We start from the raw sequence: 17869 nt of genomic DNA on the forward strand, positions 1-17869 counted from the left end.
AGAGAGGCACTATATATGACTCATGCTAGAATTGAGAGTGGAAAGAAAAAATCGCAAACTACGCAGCTTAATCTAAAATAAATGAGTTAAAAACTAAGTGTGGCACATGCCGACGATATGGCGACTAGAAAAGTTTCAGAATTCACTATTTTTCTCTCAGCAAAATTTTATTGAATCACACCACTTCAAGCGATCATTGACTTAATAAACAACATACTTATGTTACGCAGCATTTTTGATAACATTATATTTTTAGAACTAATAGCGCATTAATTGCTCAAACGCACACTCTTAGTGTAGACGCATTACACAAAAACGCTTAAGTATATCAAGCTTTGAATACAAGCTAAGCTTAAATGTTACACTCTGTTTACAACTCATAAGTACAGCTAAGCAACCGGACCGCCTTCGTGAGTTTGTGCGAGTATGTCAATGAAAGTGAGTTAAAGTTCAACTAGCGACAACTTTATAGTGCGATCAGTTGAGGTTGATAAACCAAAAAGAATAAAAATGCGGCAAGCGTACACGCCGCTGCTTTGTTTGTGAGCGATCGCGCGGCTATTTGGTTGTGTGCAGCGGAAAAGTTATTATTTATTTAGAAGAAAGGGTGAAATAAACAAAGTGAAAATACAAGAAAGTGAAGTGGAACATAATAAATATTTTCTGGATTTTTATTAAAAAATGTGAAAAAATTCAAATGAAGACAAAACGTTGAAGTAACGACTAAGTAAAATAAAGGAACTACACCTGGCATCGCTAAGTACCAAACCTGGTATATGCGTGGAGTACGCGCCTACCAGACCAAACTAACCCAACCTAATATAAGTGAAAAAAATCGATTCTAGTCAAAATGTTTACAATGACAGTAAATTTAATAATTACATGCACATTAATCAAACTAACAGTTGCGAGAGAAATATGCGACGCGGGAGTGCAGCCGGAAGCGCCGGCTAGTCGGCAAGCGTTAGACCAGACAGTTCAACGCACATCGCCGCTTTATGGCTTATCAGCAATCAGTAATGAGTATTTAATTAGAACGCAGTGTCACGAGCACTTGCAGCTCTTCCGCGATGGTGTGAGACAGAAGCTGCCTTGGGCGCTGAAAAGTGAGTGTGTGTAATTCTAATTATTTGTAAATAAGAGACTATATCATTAAAAAAAAAAACCCAAGCCAAACGAAAAAAATTTAAATCTACAATTATGTCTCAAAGTCTGGTTCTATGGAAATTTTTTTCTGACTGTTTCGAGTTTTTTTTTAAAAATAGTAAAAATAGACATTTGGATAGTTCCAGCCATAGCGAAATCTATAAAGTAAATTTTGTAAAAGCTTCAGCCAAATCGGTCCAGTGCGAATCTGAGAATTGGTAGATATTGTTCCGAAGCAGGCTGTTCCGAGAGAAATGCTCTTAAAGTTTTTCGCAGTCTGAGTTAGCAAGTCCGGGTCAGAAAATTAGTATCCAATCTATTGTCAAGAAAAGTTTTAAAAACAAAAAAATCATAGAAGATTGAAACCCATCGGAAGCCAATGATAAAGTAACAAGCATTAAGGCAAAAGTAATATACGGGTAATCCGAGTTAAAAACTGGTTTCAATTTACTATGAATTTCTTTTTTTTTACCATTTGTAAAGGATTCTGTACTAGTCTAATCAGAGTCTGTACTAGTCTAACACGAATAATCCCAAAAAAAACGAAATTAATTCCAAAATCTTCCAACCACACAGTGTTCGACGCCTCGGCGAGCCTCGAGCCAGGCTTTACATTCGGCAATAATTTTTGGCTGGGCAATATTGACGTTTGCAACGCCGTCGATCAGCCGTTGACTCCGCATATGTCATCCCATTTACCACATAACATGAAAGTCGAGCTGTTGACCTCAGTAGCGCCTTTCAACGTCGACTTTCGCATCATTTACCTACGCCACAACTCCAGCTGGCAAGCGGATCCGGTGGTGATTGCATTTGCCACACGCGTGCATGTGGGTCTTTGTGTGCCAAGCTCATGTGCAGAGCACGAAATTCGCAGTCTCATGGAAACTTATTTGGCTAGCGATCTCTTTGTCGGCAATGCGCTGTACGATATGAACTTGCAATATGATTATGCAAAGGATTTGAAGCTGACGGCGGCTACTTTTCGTAGAACTTCATTTTATTTGTGTTGTCTTTTTATTGCAACAACAATTGGTTTGACCATTGCTGCTGGCATGACGCGGAGCCCAGCGGCAGTGGAAAATAATAATAACACCAAAGATGCTGTTGAAGAGCAGGGGCCGACTGAGACTACCGCTGAAGGCATCACTGCAAGTGAAAAGTTGCTGCTAGAGAAACAGCAACCAATTGGTGTTTCGAGCTTTATCGCCTGCTATGACATCCAAGCCAATTGGCAGCACATTTTTAAGCCGTCTAAAGCGGGTCACACGTTTGCTGCACTCAATGGCATACGATTTTACAGCGCCGGTTGCGTCACCGTGTACCATTATTTGATGTTTCTCTTCAATGGCACACGAAATAAGTGGACGCTCTTCAATTATCAAGTGCACGTCGGAAATGTTGATGTATTTGTGGATATATTTTTTACCATCAGGTGAGACATTTGAGTGTAAAATTTCCATGTACAAAATATTTATACCGTAATCTATTTCTTTTCAGCGGATTCCTACAGTCTTATAATCACTTTCGGAATGTCAGAATGTTGGAGGTGATACGACGGAATAATTTGAAGCAAAACTTAGTATTCATAGGACTGCACATATTTCATCGCTGCTTGAGGTGAGTTTGTTAGCCCTTAAAGGGGGCACAAGGTGATTAAATAAGACTCTTTGCCAAATCTTTTTCAAGTTCTATGTCATGAAATAATATCTTAAGGCTAAGCACACATTGTAGTCAGGCAAATATGAAAGTCATTAAAAATTAAATATTACGTCGGATAAAAGACGGATCTTTGAGATAGGGCAGGTTAGGTTAAGTCGTATGGTTGATCCAAAATCGAAAGAAATTCATCTTACTTGGACATATATTCTTCCTTTGTGTTAAACCATTAACTCCTAAAAGGTTGATAATCAGTACCTTATCGATCTACGAATCGAATCACGAAGTAATGAGTATATTCTAAACGTCTTTCAATATGGACAGTGCTAATGAAAGGGTCCGAACAAGGACACTCCGAAATCCTCTTCTACTTCAACTACATTCCTGAAAACTTGGATCACTTCGTCGCAGGGCCAACTCGTGGCGGTTATTTCTCTGAGGGAGGAGTCGCTGGAAAAAAGTGTCAGTGAGTTTTTTCACAAATGGATCAAGGCTAGGAGGTGTTGTTAAGGTGTTTGTACGAAGTTTTTATTCACTCCGACAGCAAAGCGGCGAAACCAGCGTTGAGCTCGGTAACTCAAAGCTCAAAGTTAGTCAATGATTTTCGGTGCAAACTATAAATGCTGTCAAGTTACTTCATCATCAGACTCGTTTGGGTCATGGTGGAATACCTGGAAACTGCAGAGCCAAAAAGCCAGCCAGAAGGGGCACCAAAGCTTCGCTCACATTGGAATGAGACCGAGTTTGATTTCGATGACATCTTGCGTTTCTAAACCTCGCGTGTGCTTAACAGGACATTAGACATAGCCGAGACTGACCAAGCGAGATTTCTGCTAGGGTCGACTCTTCTTAACCTAACCTCAACCCCGATAATCGATAGTGCAAAGCGTTTTGAAATACGATATTCTTTCCATCTTCAGTTTGTTTGATCGAAAACTTTTTACAGGAGGCCCGATTTCGGTACTCGGTAAATCTGTGACAGAGACGTTTGATATGTAGGATCAAGCAGGCTTACCCAGATATTTCTTTAGCAGGAAGTGGTGTGTTTCGGTGGCACCAGGCCATTTTGAAGGGTCGGTAAGAGGTCGCTGATGAAGCCCGGAGGAATGAGAAAATGCGAAGTGAAAACGATGCTCATTGCCTTTTTTGACATCAAAGGCATCGTCCACCATGAATTTGTTCCTCCTGGACAAACCGTCAACGCCAAGTTTTACGTGGAAGTCCTCAAGAGACTCAAACGAAGGGTCAATCGGGTCCGACAAGACATCGCAGCCGATTGGAAGTTGCACCACGACAACGCCCCGGTTCACATCGCCTTTCTTGTGAACAGTTACCTAACCAAGGCCGGCATCCCAACGCTTCCACAGTCGCCCTACAGCCCGGATGTGGACCACTCGGACTTTTTTGTTTCCTTGCCAGAAAAGGCCGACGAAAGGCAAGCATTTTGAGACGACAGAGGGGATCCAAGTAGCATGCACCTCGGCTCTCAAGGCTGGTACGGAGAATACCTTCCCTGACGCCTTCAATGGTTGAAAATTGAAAGTTTTTAAAGCATTTTAACGATTGGTTCAATAAATTTTATTTGAATCAACTCAGTCCTATTACTTTCCGGACAAACCCTGTATGTGAAAACTGCGAACTCCTATTTTTCGAGGATCTTCAAATAAAATATCATGCAGAGGTTGCAGGAAGATTATTTCCACAAGCCTCTAAGGGTCTATTAACGTAGATAATATTTATTTTTGCCTTTCCAGATTGGCACCTTTATACTTTCTAACTATCGGCATAGCAGATTTTGGCGCACAGCTTATAGATGAAGTATCAATGTATCATAGCGAGCACAAAATGAACGTGAATTGCGAAAAATATTGGTGGCGAAATGTATTCTTCATACAGAATTTCTACGATCACAATGACATGTGTGGACTCTGGACATGGTCACTGGCGTGTGATGTGCAGTTCGCGGTATTGGCCACAGTATTGCTTTTCCTATATGTCAAGTAAGTATTTTGATCTGTAAATCCTTAATCCATGCAAATAAATTCTTCAACCGCTTGCAGGGATCCAAAACGCACCAAATTATGTTTAGCAGCTCTCGCTGTGGCAAGCGCTGTGTACACCTACATTTATGGACTCAAGTTGAATTTCGATGGCTCTTTGGAGTCAACGTTCGTCTTTCTAACGGAAATCTACATACACCCGTTAGCACGCATTTTGGCTTATATTTCGGGTGGCATCGCTGGTTGGTTCTTCGTTGAGCAGAAGCACTTGCCATTCACTGTGGGCAAAAAGACACAACAGTGTATGAGCTATTTGATCACACTCGTATTCTTCGGCTGCATATTTAAGCCGCCCTTTCAAACACTTTCGCCGTTTACATCGACTACGATTTTATTATTGGAACGCATCATTTTCACACTCACATGCAGTATTTTGATTGTGGCCAATGCGCATGGATGTATGCGTTGGTTTTTCTGTTTGTTCGAGTCGGTATTATTCCAGAAATTCCATAGAGTTGTTTACGCAATGTTTCTGTTGAACCCGTTGATCACATACGCGCTGCCGGGTTTTAGTCAATCGAACCTCTATGCCAATCTCTTATCAATGGTGAGTTTAGTCCTTTTCGAATAATGTTAGATTGTATTCTATGTAAGCTCTATTTTCAGGCTGCTGAATTCATCGGCATTTTGGTTGTTCTCGTAATAGTTGCAACAGTGTTCACTTTACTCTTCGAAATACCTTACCAAAATATATCCAGACTGCTGATCATTCATCAAATCAAGAAAAAACTTTCCTAACAATTAAATATAAGTATAACTGTAATTTTTCCGTCTTCTTAATATGTGTTGAATCAACATTGTTGGAATAATAAATATTTTGATATCGATAAGTCACTTGAAATAATTTCTTGTTTTAAACTTGAGATGGTAGTATATTTATTTTTAGACTCCTGAAACGCTTTTCTGTAAGGAGTGAGTTTTGCTTTAATAGGTGGCAACTCCAAACTGAAATATGTTCAAATTTACGAAAGAATTTGTGAAACGTTGTTGTTAAGATCACATTTTATATTATTTCCAGTTTCACTTTTTTTGAGAATGACAAGTCTAGACAATATGTCCATAACGAAGTCAATCAGAAAGTTTCCATATAAAAAATATATGTACCCTGTACAGGGTACCCGTATATTAAGTTTGCCACAAGGAAACGTGTATATAATGTTGAAAAAAATGTTAGAAAGAATGAACCCTCGACGTTACGCCCATCTTCTATTGTGTTACCCGTGGCGATGGCTGAATGGTCAGGGGCGGTAACGAAAGGTCCCCTCCGATGCGCGGGCGAGGTCTGAGATATTAAAATGCCTTCTCTACACATACTGGCTCACCGTACGTGTGGCTTGCCTTCTCGTGGGACCAGAACATGAATAAATAAACAACAATAACAACAACAACCAACTTGATGACAACCGCTACACGATTACTGGGACATCTATGAATACCGGTATCCGATGAGAACAATCTACTCGCCTCCAGCCAGCAGACGATTAAGAGTACTACCGGACGTACCAATCACAGTACACCGGTAGTGACAGCAGCAGAAACTTCCAAATCAGACGTGGAAGCCCCCATGTCCAAAGCTGCCATGAGCACCAATCAAAGTGCACTGGTAGTTAAAGGAGACAACAAGCGCAAGAAATGCAAAAAATACCAAAATCAACTGAATAAAAACCGGTATCAGAAGGCAGTCTTTGTACTAGCACAGATTGCCAAAGATCAGGCAATCGGCACCTCAGCCGATGAGGAAGAAATCAAGCGCCTCAAACAAACAATGAAAGATTACGAAAGCTACCTGAAAAGGAAGCAATCCGAACGACAAGTCGAGTGCACAAAACCGATCAGTTTTCAAAAAAGGAATCGCTCACTCATCGAACCGCAAGGCACTCTGTCCAAAACCCCCAGGTAGAGTGAAGGTGAACAAAACAGCTCAACAACAGCAAACGATGTAGCGAGAGACAGCCTACAAGTAGCCATTATTGACGGCAACTTCTCCTCACCAAGCAAACTGTAGGAAAGATCCTTGTATCGAATTTATTTACAGCCCATTCTCATAAAAGATAAAATAATAACTTTAACTGCAGTAAGATTTGGATATTATATCTTTCGCTAGACATGATATTGTCATATGTGTGGAATGAAAAAAAAAAAAGATTTTGAGATCATAATCGAATTGAATTTGGATCTTTGGTCATACTCATGCCTACAGTAGTAATAGCTTCTTTGAAAGATATACTCTGAGCTCGTATTGGATGAATATTATAAGTAATGTAAGAGAGTTGCACAAAAGACTTTTCCAAGTTCGCCAAGACATTATTCAATTTGTACAAATATTTATTTTCCAAAGCAAACAACGCAAAAAACACAAATATAAGAGTCTTTTCAATAAAGAACGTGAGTTTGCTTTTCAATTATTAATAGGTCATAGAATGCCTATATATTCGAAAAGAAGCTCACCCACAATAAAACGATTAACGAGTTCAGTGTGTCTACGCGGCTAAAAACCACTGTAATTTCTAATTTTCCTAACATAAAAATTCCTTGCTGCAACCACAAATCACAAATTAATTAGCGAACAAACCGCGATAAACGCGAATGCAACAACAACCGCAACGCAATAAAAACTAGAGGGACAAGCAACGCCTATAACAGCACTAGCCCACATTTGCACACAGCACACACAGCCCACATACACTAGGGGAGCAACAAAACTGCAACGCTCAACGACGGCGGCTGAGCAATCAACAAATTTGCTTGGCCACATAGCGCATATAATGGCCATTAATCCGCCGCACAAGTCAAACGGCCAGCGGTTGATGGCGCTGACGATGACGATGGCGATAGTGACGACGATAGCGTTGACAAAGTGTTAGAATTGTGTTGTTGGTAGCTCTTTTGATTGCAGGCGATAAGTAAGCAGACGAAGCGGCGGTTCAAAGAGCGGCAAATCAGCTGGTGACGAAAAGTGGCGCCTGAAACATACACAAATGAAACCATTAAAAGTGAATAGTACAGCGAAAGCGGCGAAAATGTAATTGAGGCACAAATGCGAGTGCATGCCAGCAGGCCATGAACCACTAGGTTCTCAGCAAATATAAAACAGCAGGGCTATATAGTAATCCTAGTGGGCGTAACTGCATACATTATAAAGTCTGCATGTCTATAGGGAATGATTGAGCAGCGTACGAATGGCAAATATATACTTATCGCGAGCTCAAATGTACATATGTATGTAGGTGTATATCTGTGTTGCGTTCGTGCGCTGTATTGCTGCGCGTTCATGCGATTCCGCAAAATCTTATTTCTAATGTGTTAGCTGTTGTTATTGCAGTTAACTCAATTCAAAAATTCATCACATTTCCGCGTCACGCTTCCATTATATTTGATGCATTCACCACTACCACAAGCCATACGATCGACAATTATTTATACGTGTGTATGTTCATTTGCAGTTTTACAGCACATTCGCTATAATTTGGATAGTGGACTTTGCAATAATACTCGCGGTCAGTGTTGCCACGCTTTCTTTACGCACAAAAACACTAGTTTTGAGCACGTTTTTAACGTTGCAAGCTCGATTAGTCTACAAGCGAATTAAAACAGGAAAACGACGCCCCGAAGCTATTATACCCTTCATAGCAAATTTTTTTATAGCATAAGATGGTATACGAGTACAATTTTTTTCTTGATTTTTAGGTTTTGAATTTTTCAAAAATTATCTGAGAATAATTTATGAAATATTCTTAGTTAAAGCGCTTGTGATAGCACATTCGTTTGAAATATTGGTAAATATTTTAGTAGTTTGGAAGGTGGCAGCTCTAATTTTAAATATGTTCACATTATGGCCCTTGCATACTTTTTGGTGAACTTTCGTGATCGCAATTTTTTTGAGACACGTTTTCTAATATTTTATTTTTTGAATAGGTGGCAACTCTATTTTAAAATGTATAGTTTTAAGCACTCATTTGGCATACTTTTTCGTAAAATTTCGTGGTCGCAATTGCACACAATTTTTAATACTTTCTTTTTTGAACAGGTGACAACCCTATTTTTAAATTAAAAGTTTTAAGCACTCAAATTGCGTAAAAAAATTATTTCCCACATTTAGTTTTTAACAAATTAAATTCAAAGTGGCTATGTTAGCTCCTTGGAGACTTTTTTGTAAGGTGGCAATTCTATTTTGAAATATGCTCAGATTACGGTCCTTGCATACTATTTGTTGAACTTTCGTACTCGCTATATGTTTGGGACACGCTTTTTAATATTATATTTTTTTAACAAGTGGCAACCCTATTTTCAAATTATATGTTTAAAGAACTCATTTGCATCAATAATTTATTTCTAGCACTTAGTTATTAATAATTTGAATTCAATCTGGCTATTATAGCTTCTCAAAGACTTTTTTGTAAGGTGGCAACTCTATTTTGAATTATGCTCAGATTACGACCCTTGCGTGCTTTTTAGTGAACTTACGGCTTCGCAAGTAGTTTGGGCCACATTTTTTAATATTTTCTTTTTAAACAGGTGGCAACCCTATTTTCAAATTAAATGTTTTAAGCACTCAGTTTGCGTGAAAATTTTATTTCTAATATTATCTATTATTATATTTAGTTTTTAATAAATTGATATTAAAGTGGCTATTTTAGCTCCCTAGAAACTATTGATACACTCATGTCCTGAACAGAACGAGATAACAAACAAACATCCTCTTCTTATATATGTATATATGTATAACTTTTAAGAAAGTCCACCCTAAAAAGAAATATCCACCAGCAGTAGCCTCAACTGATTAAACCCCTAAAATTTTCAATTTAATTTCTAAACAAACTGGCAACGCCATGCAAGCTTTTAATGCCATTTGGCATGCCACCACTTTTACTGCGCCACAAACCAACACAGACCAACTCAACGCAGTCAATCTAATAAATATGCGAAGAAATTTCCCGCTTGCGTTAATTTGCATGCGCAACTATAAAATTACGAAAATGCACACGTGCTAACACACATGCACATACGCAAACTGGCCTCTGTGTGTGTGTATAAATTATGCCTGCCTGTAAACAAACACTAATTTACGTCAACTGCTGCATTCAATTCGCTGCCCTTTTGCGGTCACCTGCCGCGGCAGCGCAACTAGCAATTGCAATAACAAGTAGGCGAACAACAACAGCGACGAAAGTGTTTATGAGTGTATGAGTGCGCTTATGAGTATGCTTATAAATACACCGCAGCGCATTGCAAACAACGACTGTTTGTCGTTTTGCGATTAATGAGGTCCGGCGTCCGGTGAACGCGGCCGCGCACGTTCATTTGCTTGGCTGCGTGTCACGTGTCCGACGACCCCCCTGAACCGGGGGGCGACCACTTGGGTGTGAGCATTATGCAAATGATTGTTTATAACCCTTGCCGGGCACTTTTAGCGTCGGTTGTTTGACACTAATGCGGTTATATAAATATTGCGGATTTGTTTGTGTGTGTGTGTGTGTGACGCTTTCACACACACACACATATTTACAGAGTTGACAAATGCATGAAATGTAATAACCAAAATGCTGCGTAAAAGTTATGCAAATGTGTCAAAACAAATTATATTTTAATCAATGAGTCGAAATGTAATTTTCATGTTTAATTAAAGAGTGAATGAAGTGCATAATGTAATCACTACCACTGTAGTGTTTTATAAATACACACATACATATATGTATATTTTACATGGTCTACGAGTAGCGAGAATAAATCTACTATTTTCACAATAGATGGCTTTAGGAATTTTTAGTCTCATTATATAAGTGCGGTCAGGTAAGACTATATGGCCTTAGATAGATAAGATTTGTACTAAAAACACTTCCCAGAGAGTTTTGTGTTTGCTTGATTCAAGATTGCTTGGCACGCGGCAAAGTTGGACACTAGCAAAGAGAAAAAGCCATAACTTCCTGTTCTTCTTCGATAAATACGCAAGCGCTCCGAAGGAAGGAGTTCTTTGACATCAATTGTATCGGAACGGAATCGATGAAATCCAAAGTGCGCCAATTATCCATCGCCAAAATAATGGAAATCGTTGGATCGACCGAAACGGTTGATGAATCGTAACAAAGTTATCCATTATTAACGAGTTATGAATCGCTAATTATGAATTATCTACCGCTAATGAATTATGAATCACCAATGACAACGTCAAGCGAAAACGGTCGTGGTTGAATGACATTAAGACGGCACTAACGATAGCAAAGAAGATTTTGTTATATACTAGGTGAGATTGGCAAGGAATCATACACTCACCATGCGCTAATCCCTTCGACCAAAATTATAATACGAACCTATGTATATTGTCAATAATTAGACCATCTAAAGGAACCAGTCGCCTAGAAGAGCTCAGCTTTGACCAATCGAAAATAATTTGTCTTCCATCAAGACAACACCAGGCAACATACATTGATAGTAACTCGCCTGAAACAGGTTCGTATGCATCCACCTTCTATGTATTCTCATATACTATATCTCAATTCTCTATTATATATCTCAACTGGCTCCAACATACTTGTGGTAACGTTTCATCCAATCCTCGAAGCAGTTGTTAAAGTCAGTTTTCTGAATAGCCTTCAATGCGCGTAGCGATTCACGTTTAATGTCTTCAATTGACTCAAGACGGTTTCCACGGAGCGGTCGTTTGAGTTTGCTGAATAACCAGAAGTCAGGCGAAGATAAATCAGGAGAATACGGTGGTTGCGGCACGATATTGGTTGGAATTTTGATAGAGAACTCACGAAGAATCAATCCAGTATACGTTGGTGCATTATCGTGGTGCAAAACCAAGAGTTGTAGGCCCATATTTTCGGCCTGTTTTTACGAATACCTTCGCGCAAACGACGCATAACACTCAAATAGTATTGCTCGATGACAATTTCGTCGTTCCATTACATCTGTAGTGGGACGGTACGTTAACGCGATGCAGTTTTTCGAAAAAATGTAATGATTTTGGAACCAATCGTGCTTTCACTTTTTTAAGTTCAAAGGATCTTTCAAAATGGTTCCTGATCCTTCCGATATTCCCAATATCGTAAGATCACTGGCTGTTCAATCGTCGATTCTCAAGCACCTATTCCTTTATTTTATTGACAAATTGATCATCAGTTGATGCTGATGGACGTCCTGGACATGGTTCGTCGTCAACGCAATCTCGACCCTCTCCTTTGAATAATTTGTATCAGTCAAAAACATTCGCGACCGGCAAAATTCTTTTATTTTTCTTTTTATGAATGAAAAAAGTCAAACCAAAAATAAATGGTCAAAACAAATCTCAATAATAAGTACACAAAGTGAAAGAAAATTTACAAAGTTTGCAGCTTTTCATTTATTTCACCATTCAACGCACCTTCAACCAATTATAAACGCATTAGTATTCACGCTTACAGAGAACACCTTTTGTGACAACAAAATAAATCATTTCGGCTGCTAAGTGACCAAAGCGAATATCAGCAAAAAGTTAAATTAAAACAAAATATGAAACAAATGAAAAAAAATTGAAAATAAATTAAAAATTTCAAAGGGTCGATGGGGTTGTGTTTTGTTATGCGAAACTGAACGTATTATGACACAAGACACTTTGTGTTGGCAGCGACACCAAGGTCAGCACAACAAATTTCAGCACTCAGCGCGAAACAATTGTGCGTAAGTGGCAAAGAAAAAGCGCAGCATAAAATGTTTTATGATAACGACAGCAGAAGGGAGCACAGTTGGTGAGGCGAGGCGATAATATATTTTGTTTGAAAATTTTCTTTTTTAATGTCGCAGTGCAACTTGGGTGCAACTAATTTTAGCGCAACTTTTGCCATTATTCACACCTTTATTGGACGGTGTTGTGTCTCTTTGTTGTATTTTTCAATGGCATAAATTACAACTTGACCTTTAGAGTGAGAGTGGGCAAGATGAAGCTCTATTCTGCTACAATTACTTGCTGTAATATTGTATATCAAAAATATTTGAGGTAAAAATTATAAATACTTGGTTATGTAAACATGTATATTGATATGATATGATGATTAATAGTTTATAACATCAAGTGATGTGAAATAAATGTGATAAACCATATAAACATCCCTGCTATATACTTTCTATAAACCTCATCATCAGTTCATACGATGACCTTAAGAGATCATATGATGTTTAATAGATCATACGATGTGATATCACGTTCTGCGAATATATTGAAGAAATGCTATCGTATTGCACATAACTTCATGCCATCATAAAAGCTATGGAGTAATAACTCTTTCTATAAGCATAAATCATATTTCTATCAAGAATCGAGTATCAAGTGATGTGTCATTACCTTATCATACTAAACCAATAGCAGAGAAATTAGCGAAAACATGTAATTCCAGCACATCATCATCAAATTATATAACTTACTAGGAGATCATATGATGTATCAAAGTGATGCGATATCAATATGATATCACTTCACGTGTTTACATTCAAGATATATAATAGAATTTCACACAATTTCAAGCGTTCTTTGTGGAGTAATAATTTTTTCATAAACCATAACTTTCTATCATGAATCGAGTATATGATCACGGAATAGAACAGAGTATCATATGATGTTTCATGATCATAATAAGATTCAAATTTTAACTAACAGAAAACTAAGCACATTAATACCATCACAACATCATTAACAGATCATGCGAAGTCATTTACTGGGAGATAACAAGATTTGTGCATATGACGTGATATCACATCACGTGATTATATTTAAGGTATATAATCGAATTTCACACAATTTAATGCTGTCTTAAAAGCTCTGCCTACTATAAAGCTTGGAGAACATTATTATCTTGAATAGAGTATCATATGATGTTTCATTACATGATCATGCTATGCACTTCTATTTCAACCAATAGGCCACAGTCATGTAAAATCACTTCTTATCATCATAACGTAATCATTAAATCAAATGATGCCATTTACAAATCATATGATTTGTGCAATTGATGTGACATCACATCAGATTAATTTATAAAAATTTTAAAAAGAAATACAAATAATTATGTACTGTATATAAATACTTAATGGATGTATGATGAAAAAATAAACGCTTGAACACAAAAAAATCTCTTTTAAAACCAACTAAAACATAATTTCTTCTTCTACCTAAATCAAGAAATAAAACCTTAACATATTTCTGCTTCACTTCTCACAAGCAACAACTTTATAATTGAATTAATTGTCCTCAAAAGATAAACACAAAGTGCGGAAGTATTTTTCAAAACAAAGACAGCTTAAAAAACAACTTGGAGTCAGCGAGGCACTGCTTAAGTCCCGCGTGAATGTAAAATCATTAAAAAGTATTTTAATTACGAAAATGCCTCCTTTATCCCATCATTCTTAAGCCATTTGATGTGGGTGCAGTGACAGTATAAACAACACTCATTATTGGCAATGCAAAAATGTATTTCAGAGTCTTTTGTACCATCTTTTCCTCTCAAAAAGCAGTACGTTATAAATAGACGCTCGCAGAGTTGAAATTTAGGCTCATCGCCAAAAAAGTACAACTAAGCAGAAATAATTTTAAACAAACATGCTGTCTTATCTACCCTCTAAGAATATGTATGAACTGAAAAATTATCCAGTAGCTTGAAAAAGCCTCTCGAAATAGCAAATAAATAACCACAGCCAAAAAGAATACTGCTTGTAATCCATTCATTTTGTCTTTTAATCGACTATTCATTTATGCGTTCTCATATCACTAACAAATAAAGACATGAATAGAGAAATGATTCACAGTTCTGTTAACAGCAAGCTTGTTTGAAAGCGCAGCTTATATAAATATAAACGGATAGCTAGCGGAAACCTCCATTCTCTTCAAGTTTGACGTTTTATTTTCATTATGCCTAGCTTGTTTATATATTTAAATATTGTTTTTAACGCGAAAAGTTTATAAAATAGTACCCATATCAATGTCAATAGGTTAAGACCACATATTCATCAAGTAAGTCTTTTTCCCTTCCTTTGCGGTTAAAACTAGTAAAATACATATAGATGCTATTAAAATGGAATTTATTCATTAAGAACTTTGGTTAAGGCAAAAAATTAAAACGACTAAAAAGGTTTGTTTGTTCATTTCCGCTATAACACTAAGATAAATTATCTCGCTGATAGGTAGCTCTTTATATTATTAATTTTTCTTACGGTTTGGTGTATACTTGTTTACTGCTGCATATATACTTTTATAATGCTGCATATTAACAATTGTCGCATAAATGTAGGCAGTGTTACTTGTTCAAAATTATATTTAACACTCTAATTGTTAAATATTTTTTAAAAGTATTTATATAAGACCACTAATAATACAATTTAAGTTGAAATAATTAATTAATCATCTACAAAAGACACTTACCTTAAAAAATATTTTAAATAATTTCTTTAAGGGGTTATGGGTTTCAAAAAAATCGATTATTTATTGGCTTATTATCAATTTATTGGATTATAAATTCTTCAACACTTTTACCTCCTAATTATTAGTTTTTTCCTTCGTCCAAGTTCTAAGTTACGGCTTTAACTAAACTATGTATTTTTTCACTTACTTTAAAGAATTATCCAGCCTATGCGGACGCATCTTTTTCCCCGGAATGGCGCCGCAATGGCCTAATTCTAATAAAATATTTAATTTATTATAAAAGAAGAAAGTTGTTGAAAAAATTTTGTTTTTTCTCCAGGAACCCCATGTAACCTCTTAATCGTCTACTTCTCAAACATCAGGTACAGCCTGTTTTAGAGCTATGTAAATGAAAGTGTTGCCTACTTTTAGGCGCAATAAGCAAAGATACATACCTCACGAGATATTTTAAACATAATTTTAAGCGCATATAACAGTCATTTATATACAAATTCCTTAAGTGTCTTTAGATTAACGCCACTAGAAAATTGTATCTCAGCTAACACAACCAAATACCAAAAAGTCAGTTTAATTTAAGATAAAAAAGGAGTATCAAAAGTCCTTATTGCTCGAAAGTAGCTTGCCTATGATTTCCGAAACAAATCAATATGTTTAAGAAGAGAAATTATTATTATGTCAAGTGAAAAGAACAAATTATTAAAAACAACATTTTCCATAATTTGCTTAAGGACCAGTTTTACACGATCCATGCAAAAAAATTATATTTCAATAAAACCGATCCTTACACACATACTTGCACAATCGATAGTCACAGCTGCTAAAGGGTGATTTTTTAAGAGCTTGATAACTTTTTTTTAAAAAAAAACGCATAAAATTTGCAAAATCTCATCGGTTCTTTATTTGAAACGTTAGATTGGTTCATGACAGGAACCCCATGTAACCTCTTAATCGTCTACTTCTCAAACATCAGGTACAGCCTGTTTTAGAGCTATGTAAATGAAAGTGTTGCCTACTTTTAGTCGCATCTAGCAAAGACACATTCCTCATGAGATATTTTAAACATAATTCTAAGCGCATATAACAGTCATTTATATACAAATTCCTTAAGTGTCTTTAGATTAACGCCACTAGAAAATTGTATCTCAGCTAACACAACCAAATACCAAAAAGTCAGTTTAATTTAAGATAAAAAAGGAGTATCAAAAGTCCTTATTGCTCGAAAGTAGCTTGCCTATGATTTCCGAAACAAATCAATATGTTTAAGAAGAGAAATTATTATTATGTCAAGTGAAAAGAACAAATTATTAAAAACAACATTTTCCATAATTTGCTTAAGGACCAGTTTTACACGATCCATGCAAAAAAATTATATTTCAATAAAACCGATCCTTACACACATACTTGCACAATCGATAGTCACAGCTGCTAAAGGGTGATTTTTTAAGAGCTTGATAACTTTTTTTTAAAAAAAAAACGCATAAAATTTGCAAAATCTCATCGGTTCTTTATTTGAAACGTTAGATTGGTTCATGACATTTACTTTTTGAAGATAATTTCATTTAAATGTTGACCGCGGCTGCGTCTTAGGTGGTCCATTCGGAAAGTCCAATTTTGGGCAACTTTTTCGAGCATTTCGGCCGGAATAGCCCGAATTTCTTCGGAAATGTTGTCTTCCGAAGCTGGAATAGTTGCTGGCTTATTTCTGTAGACTTTAGACTTGACGTAGCCCCACAAAAAATAGTCTAAAGGCGTTAAATCGCATGATCTTGGTGGCCAACTTACGGGTCCATTTCTTGAGATGAATTGTTGTCCGAAGTTTTCCCTCAAAATGGCCATAGAATCGCGAGCTGTGTGGCATGTAGCGCCATCTTGTTGAAGCCACATGTCAACCAAGTTCAGTTCTTCCATTTTTGGCAACAAAAAGTTTGTTAGCATCGAACGATAGCGATCGCCATTCACCGTAACGTTGCGTCCAACAGCATCTTTGAAAAAATACGGTCCAATGATTCCACCAGCGTACAAACCACACCAAACAGTGCATTTTTCGGGATGCATGGGCAGTTCTTGAACGGCTTCTGGTTGCTCTTCACCCCAAATGCGGCAATTTTGCTTATTTACGTAGCCATTCAACCAGAAATGAGCCTCATCGCTGAACAAAATTTGTCCGAAAAAAAAAAAAACCGAACACTGATTTTGGTAATAAAATTCAATGATTTGCAAGCGTTGCTCGTTAGTAAGTCTATTCATGATGAAATGTCAAAGCATACTGAGCATCTTTCTCTTTGACACCATGTCTGAAATCCCACGTGATCTGTCAAATACTAATGCATGAAAATCCTAACCTCAAAAAAATCACCCGTTACAATCAAATTACCTTATCCAAGTATTACAATTTAAATCAATTATTTATGCAAAACCAACCTGCGCTTCTTATGCCAACTATATACAAACAAGAAAATACTTTGTATTTGTATAATTGCAAGCATATTGTGTATCGCCTTATTCACTTAATTCATTTGTTTGTACTTATGCACACATTTAGCTAATATTTGATTTGCACTGTCGGTTAACATTTGTTCTCAGGTGTCTATAATCTTATTACAGCATAAACTGT

The 17869-nt window shown here is 36.9% G+C and overlaps 1 protein-coding gene across 1 annotated transcript; it reads left to right on the forward strand.

Annotated features, from left to right (window-relative positions):
* Nucleotides 1-226: 226 nt before the first annotated feature.
* Nucleotides 227-5708, forward strand: LOC105224379 (O-acyltransferase like protein). Its single transcript, XM_049455386.1, has 6 exons — nt 227-1106; nt 1723-2581; nt 2647-2766; nt 4560-4805; nt 4866-5412; nt 5472-5708. The coding sequence occupies exons 1-6, from the start codon at nt 851-853 to the stop codon at nt 5601-5603; spliced, it is 2160 nt and encodes a 719-aa protein (XP_049311343.1). The 5' UTR covers nt 227-850; the 3' UTR covers nt 5604-5708.
* Nucleotides 5709-17869: the final 12161 nt, after the last annotated feature.

Source organism: Bactrocera dorsalis, chromosome 1 (assembly GCF_023373825.1).
Source record: "Bactrocera dorsalis isolate Fly_Bdor chromosome 1, ASM2337382v1, whole genome shotgun sequence".
Taxonomy (NCBI): domain Eukaryota; kingdom Metazoa; phylum Arthropoda; class Insecta; order Diptera; family Tephritidae; genus Bactrocera; species Bactrocera dorsalis.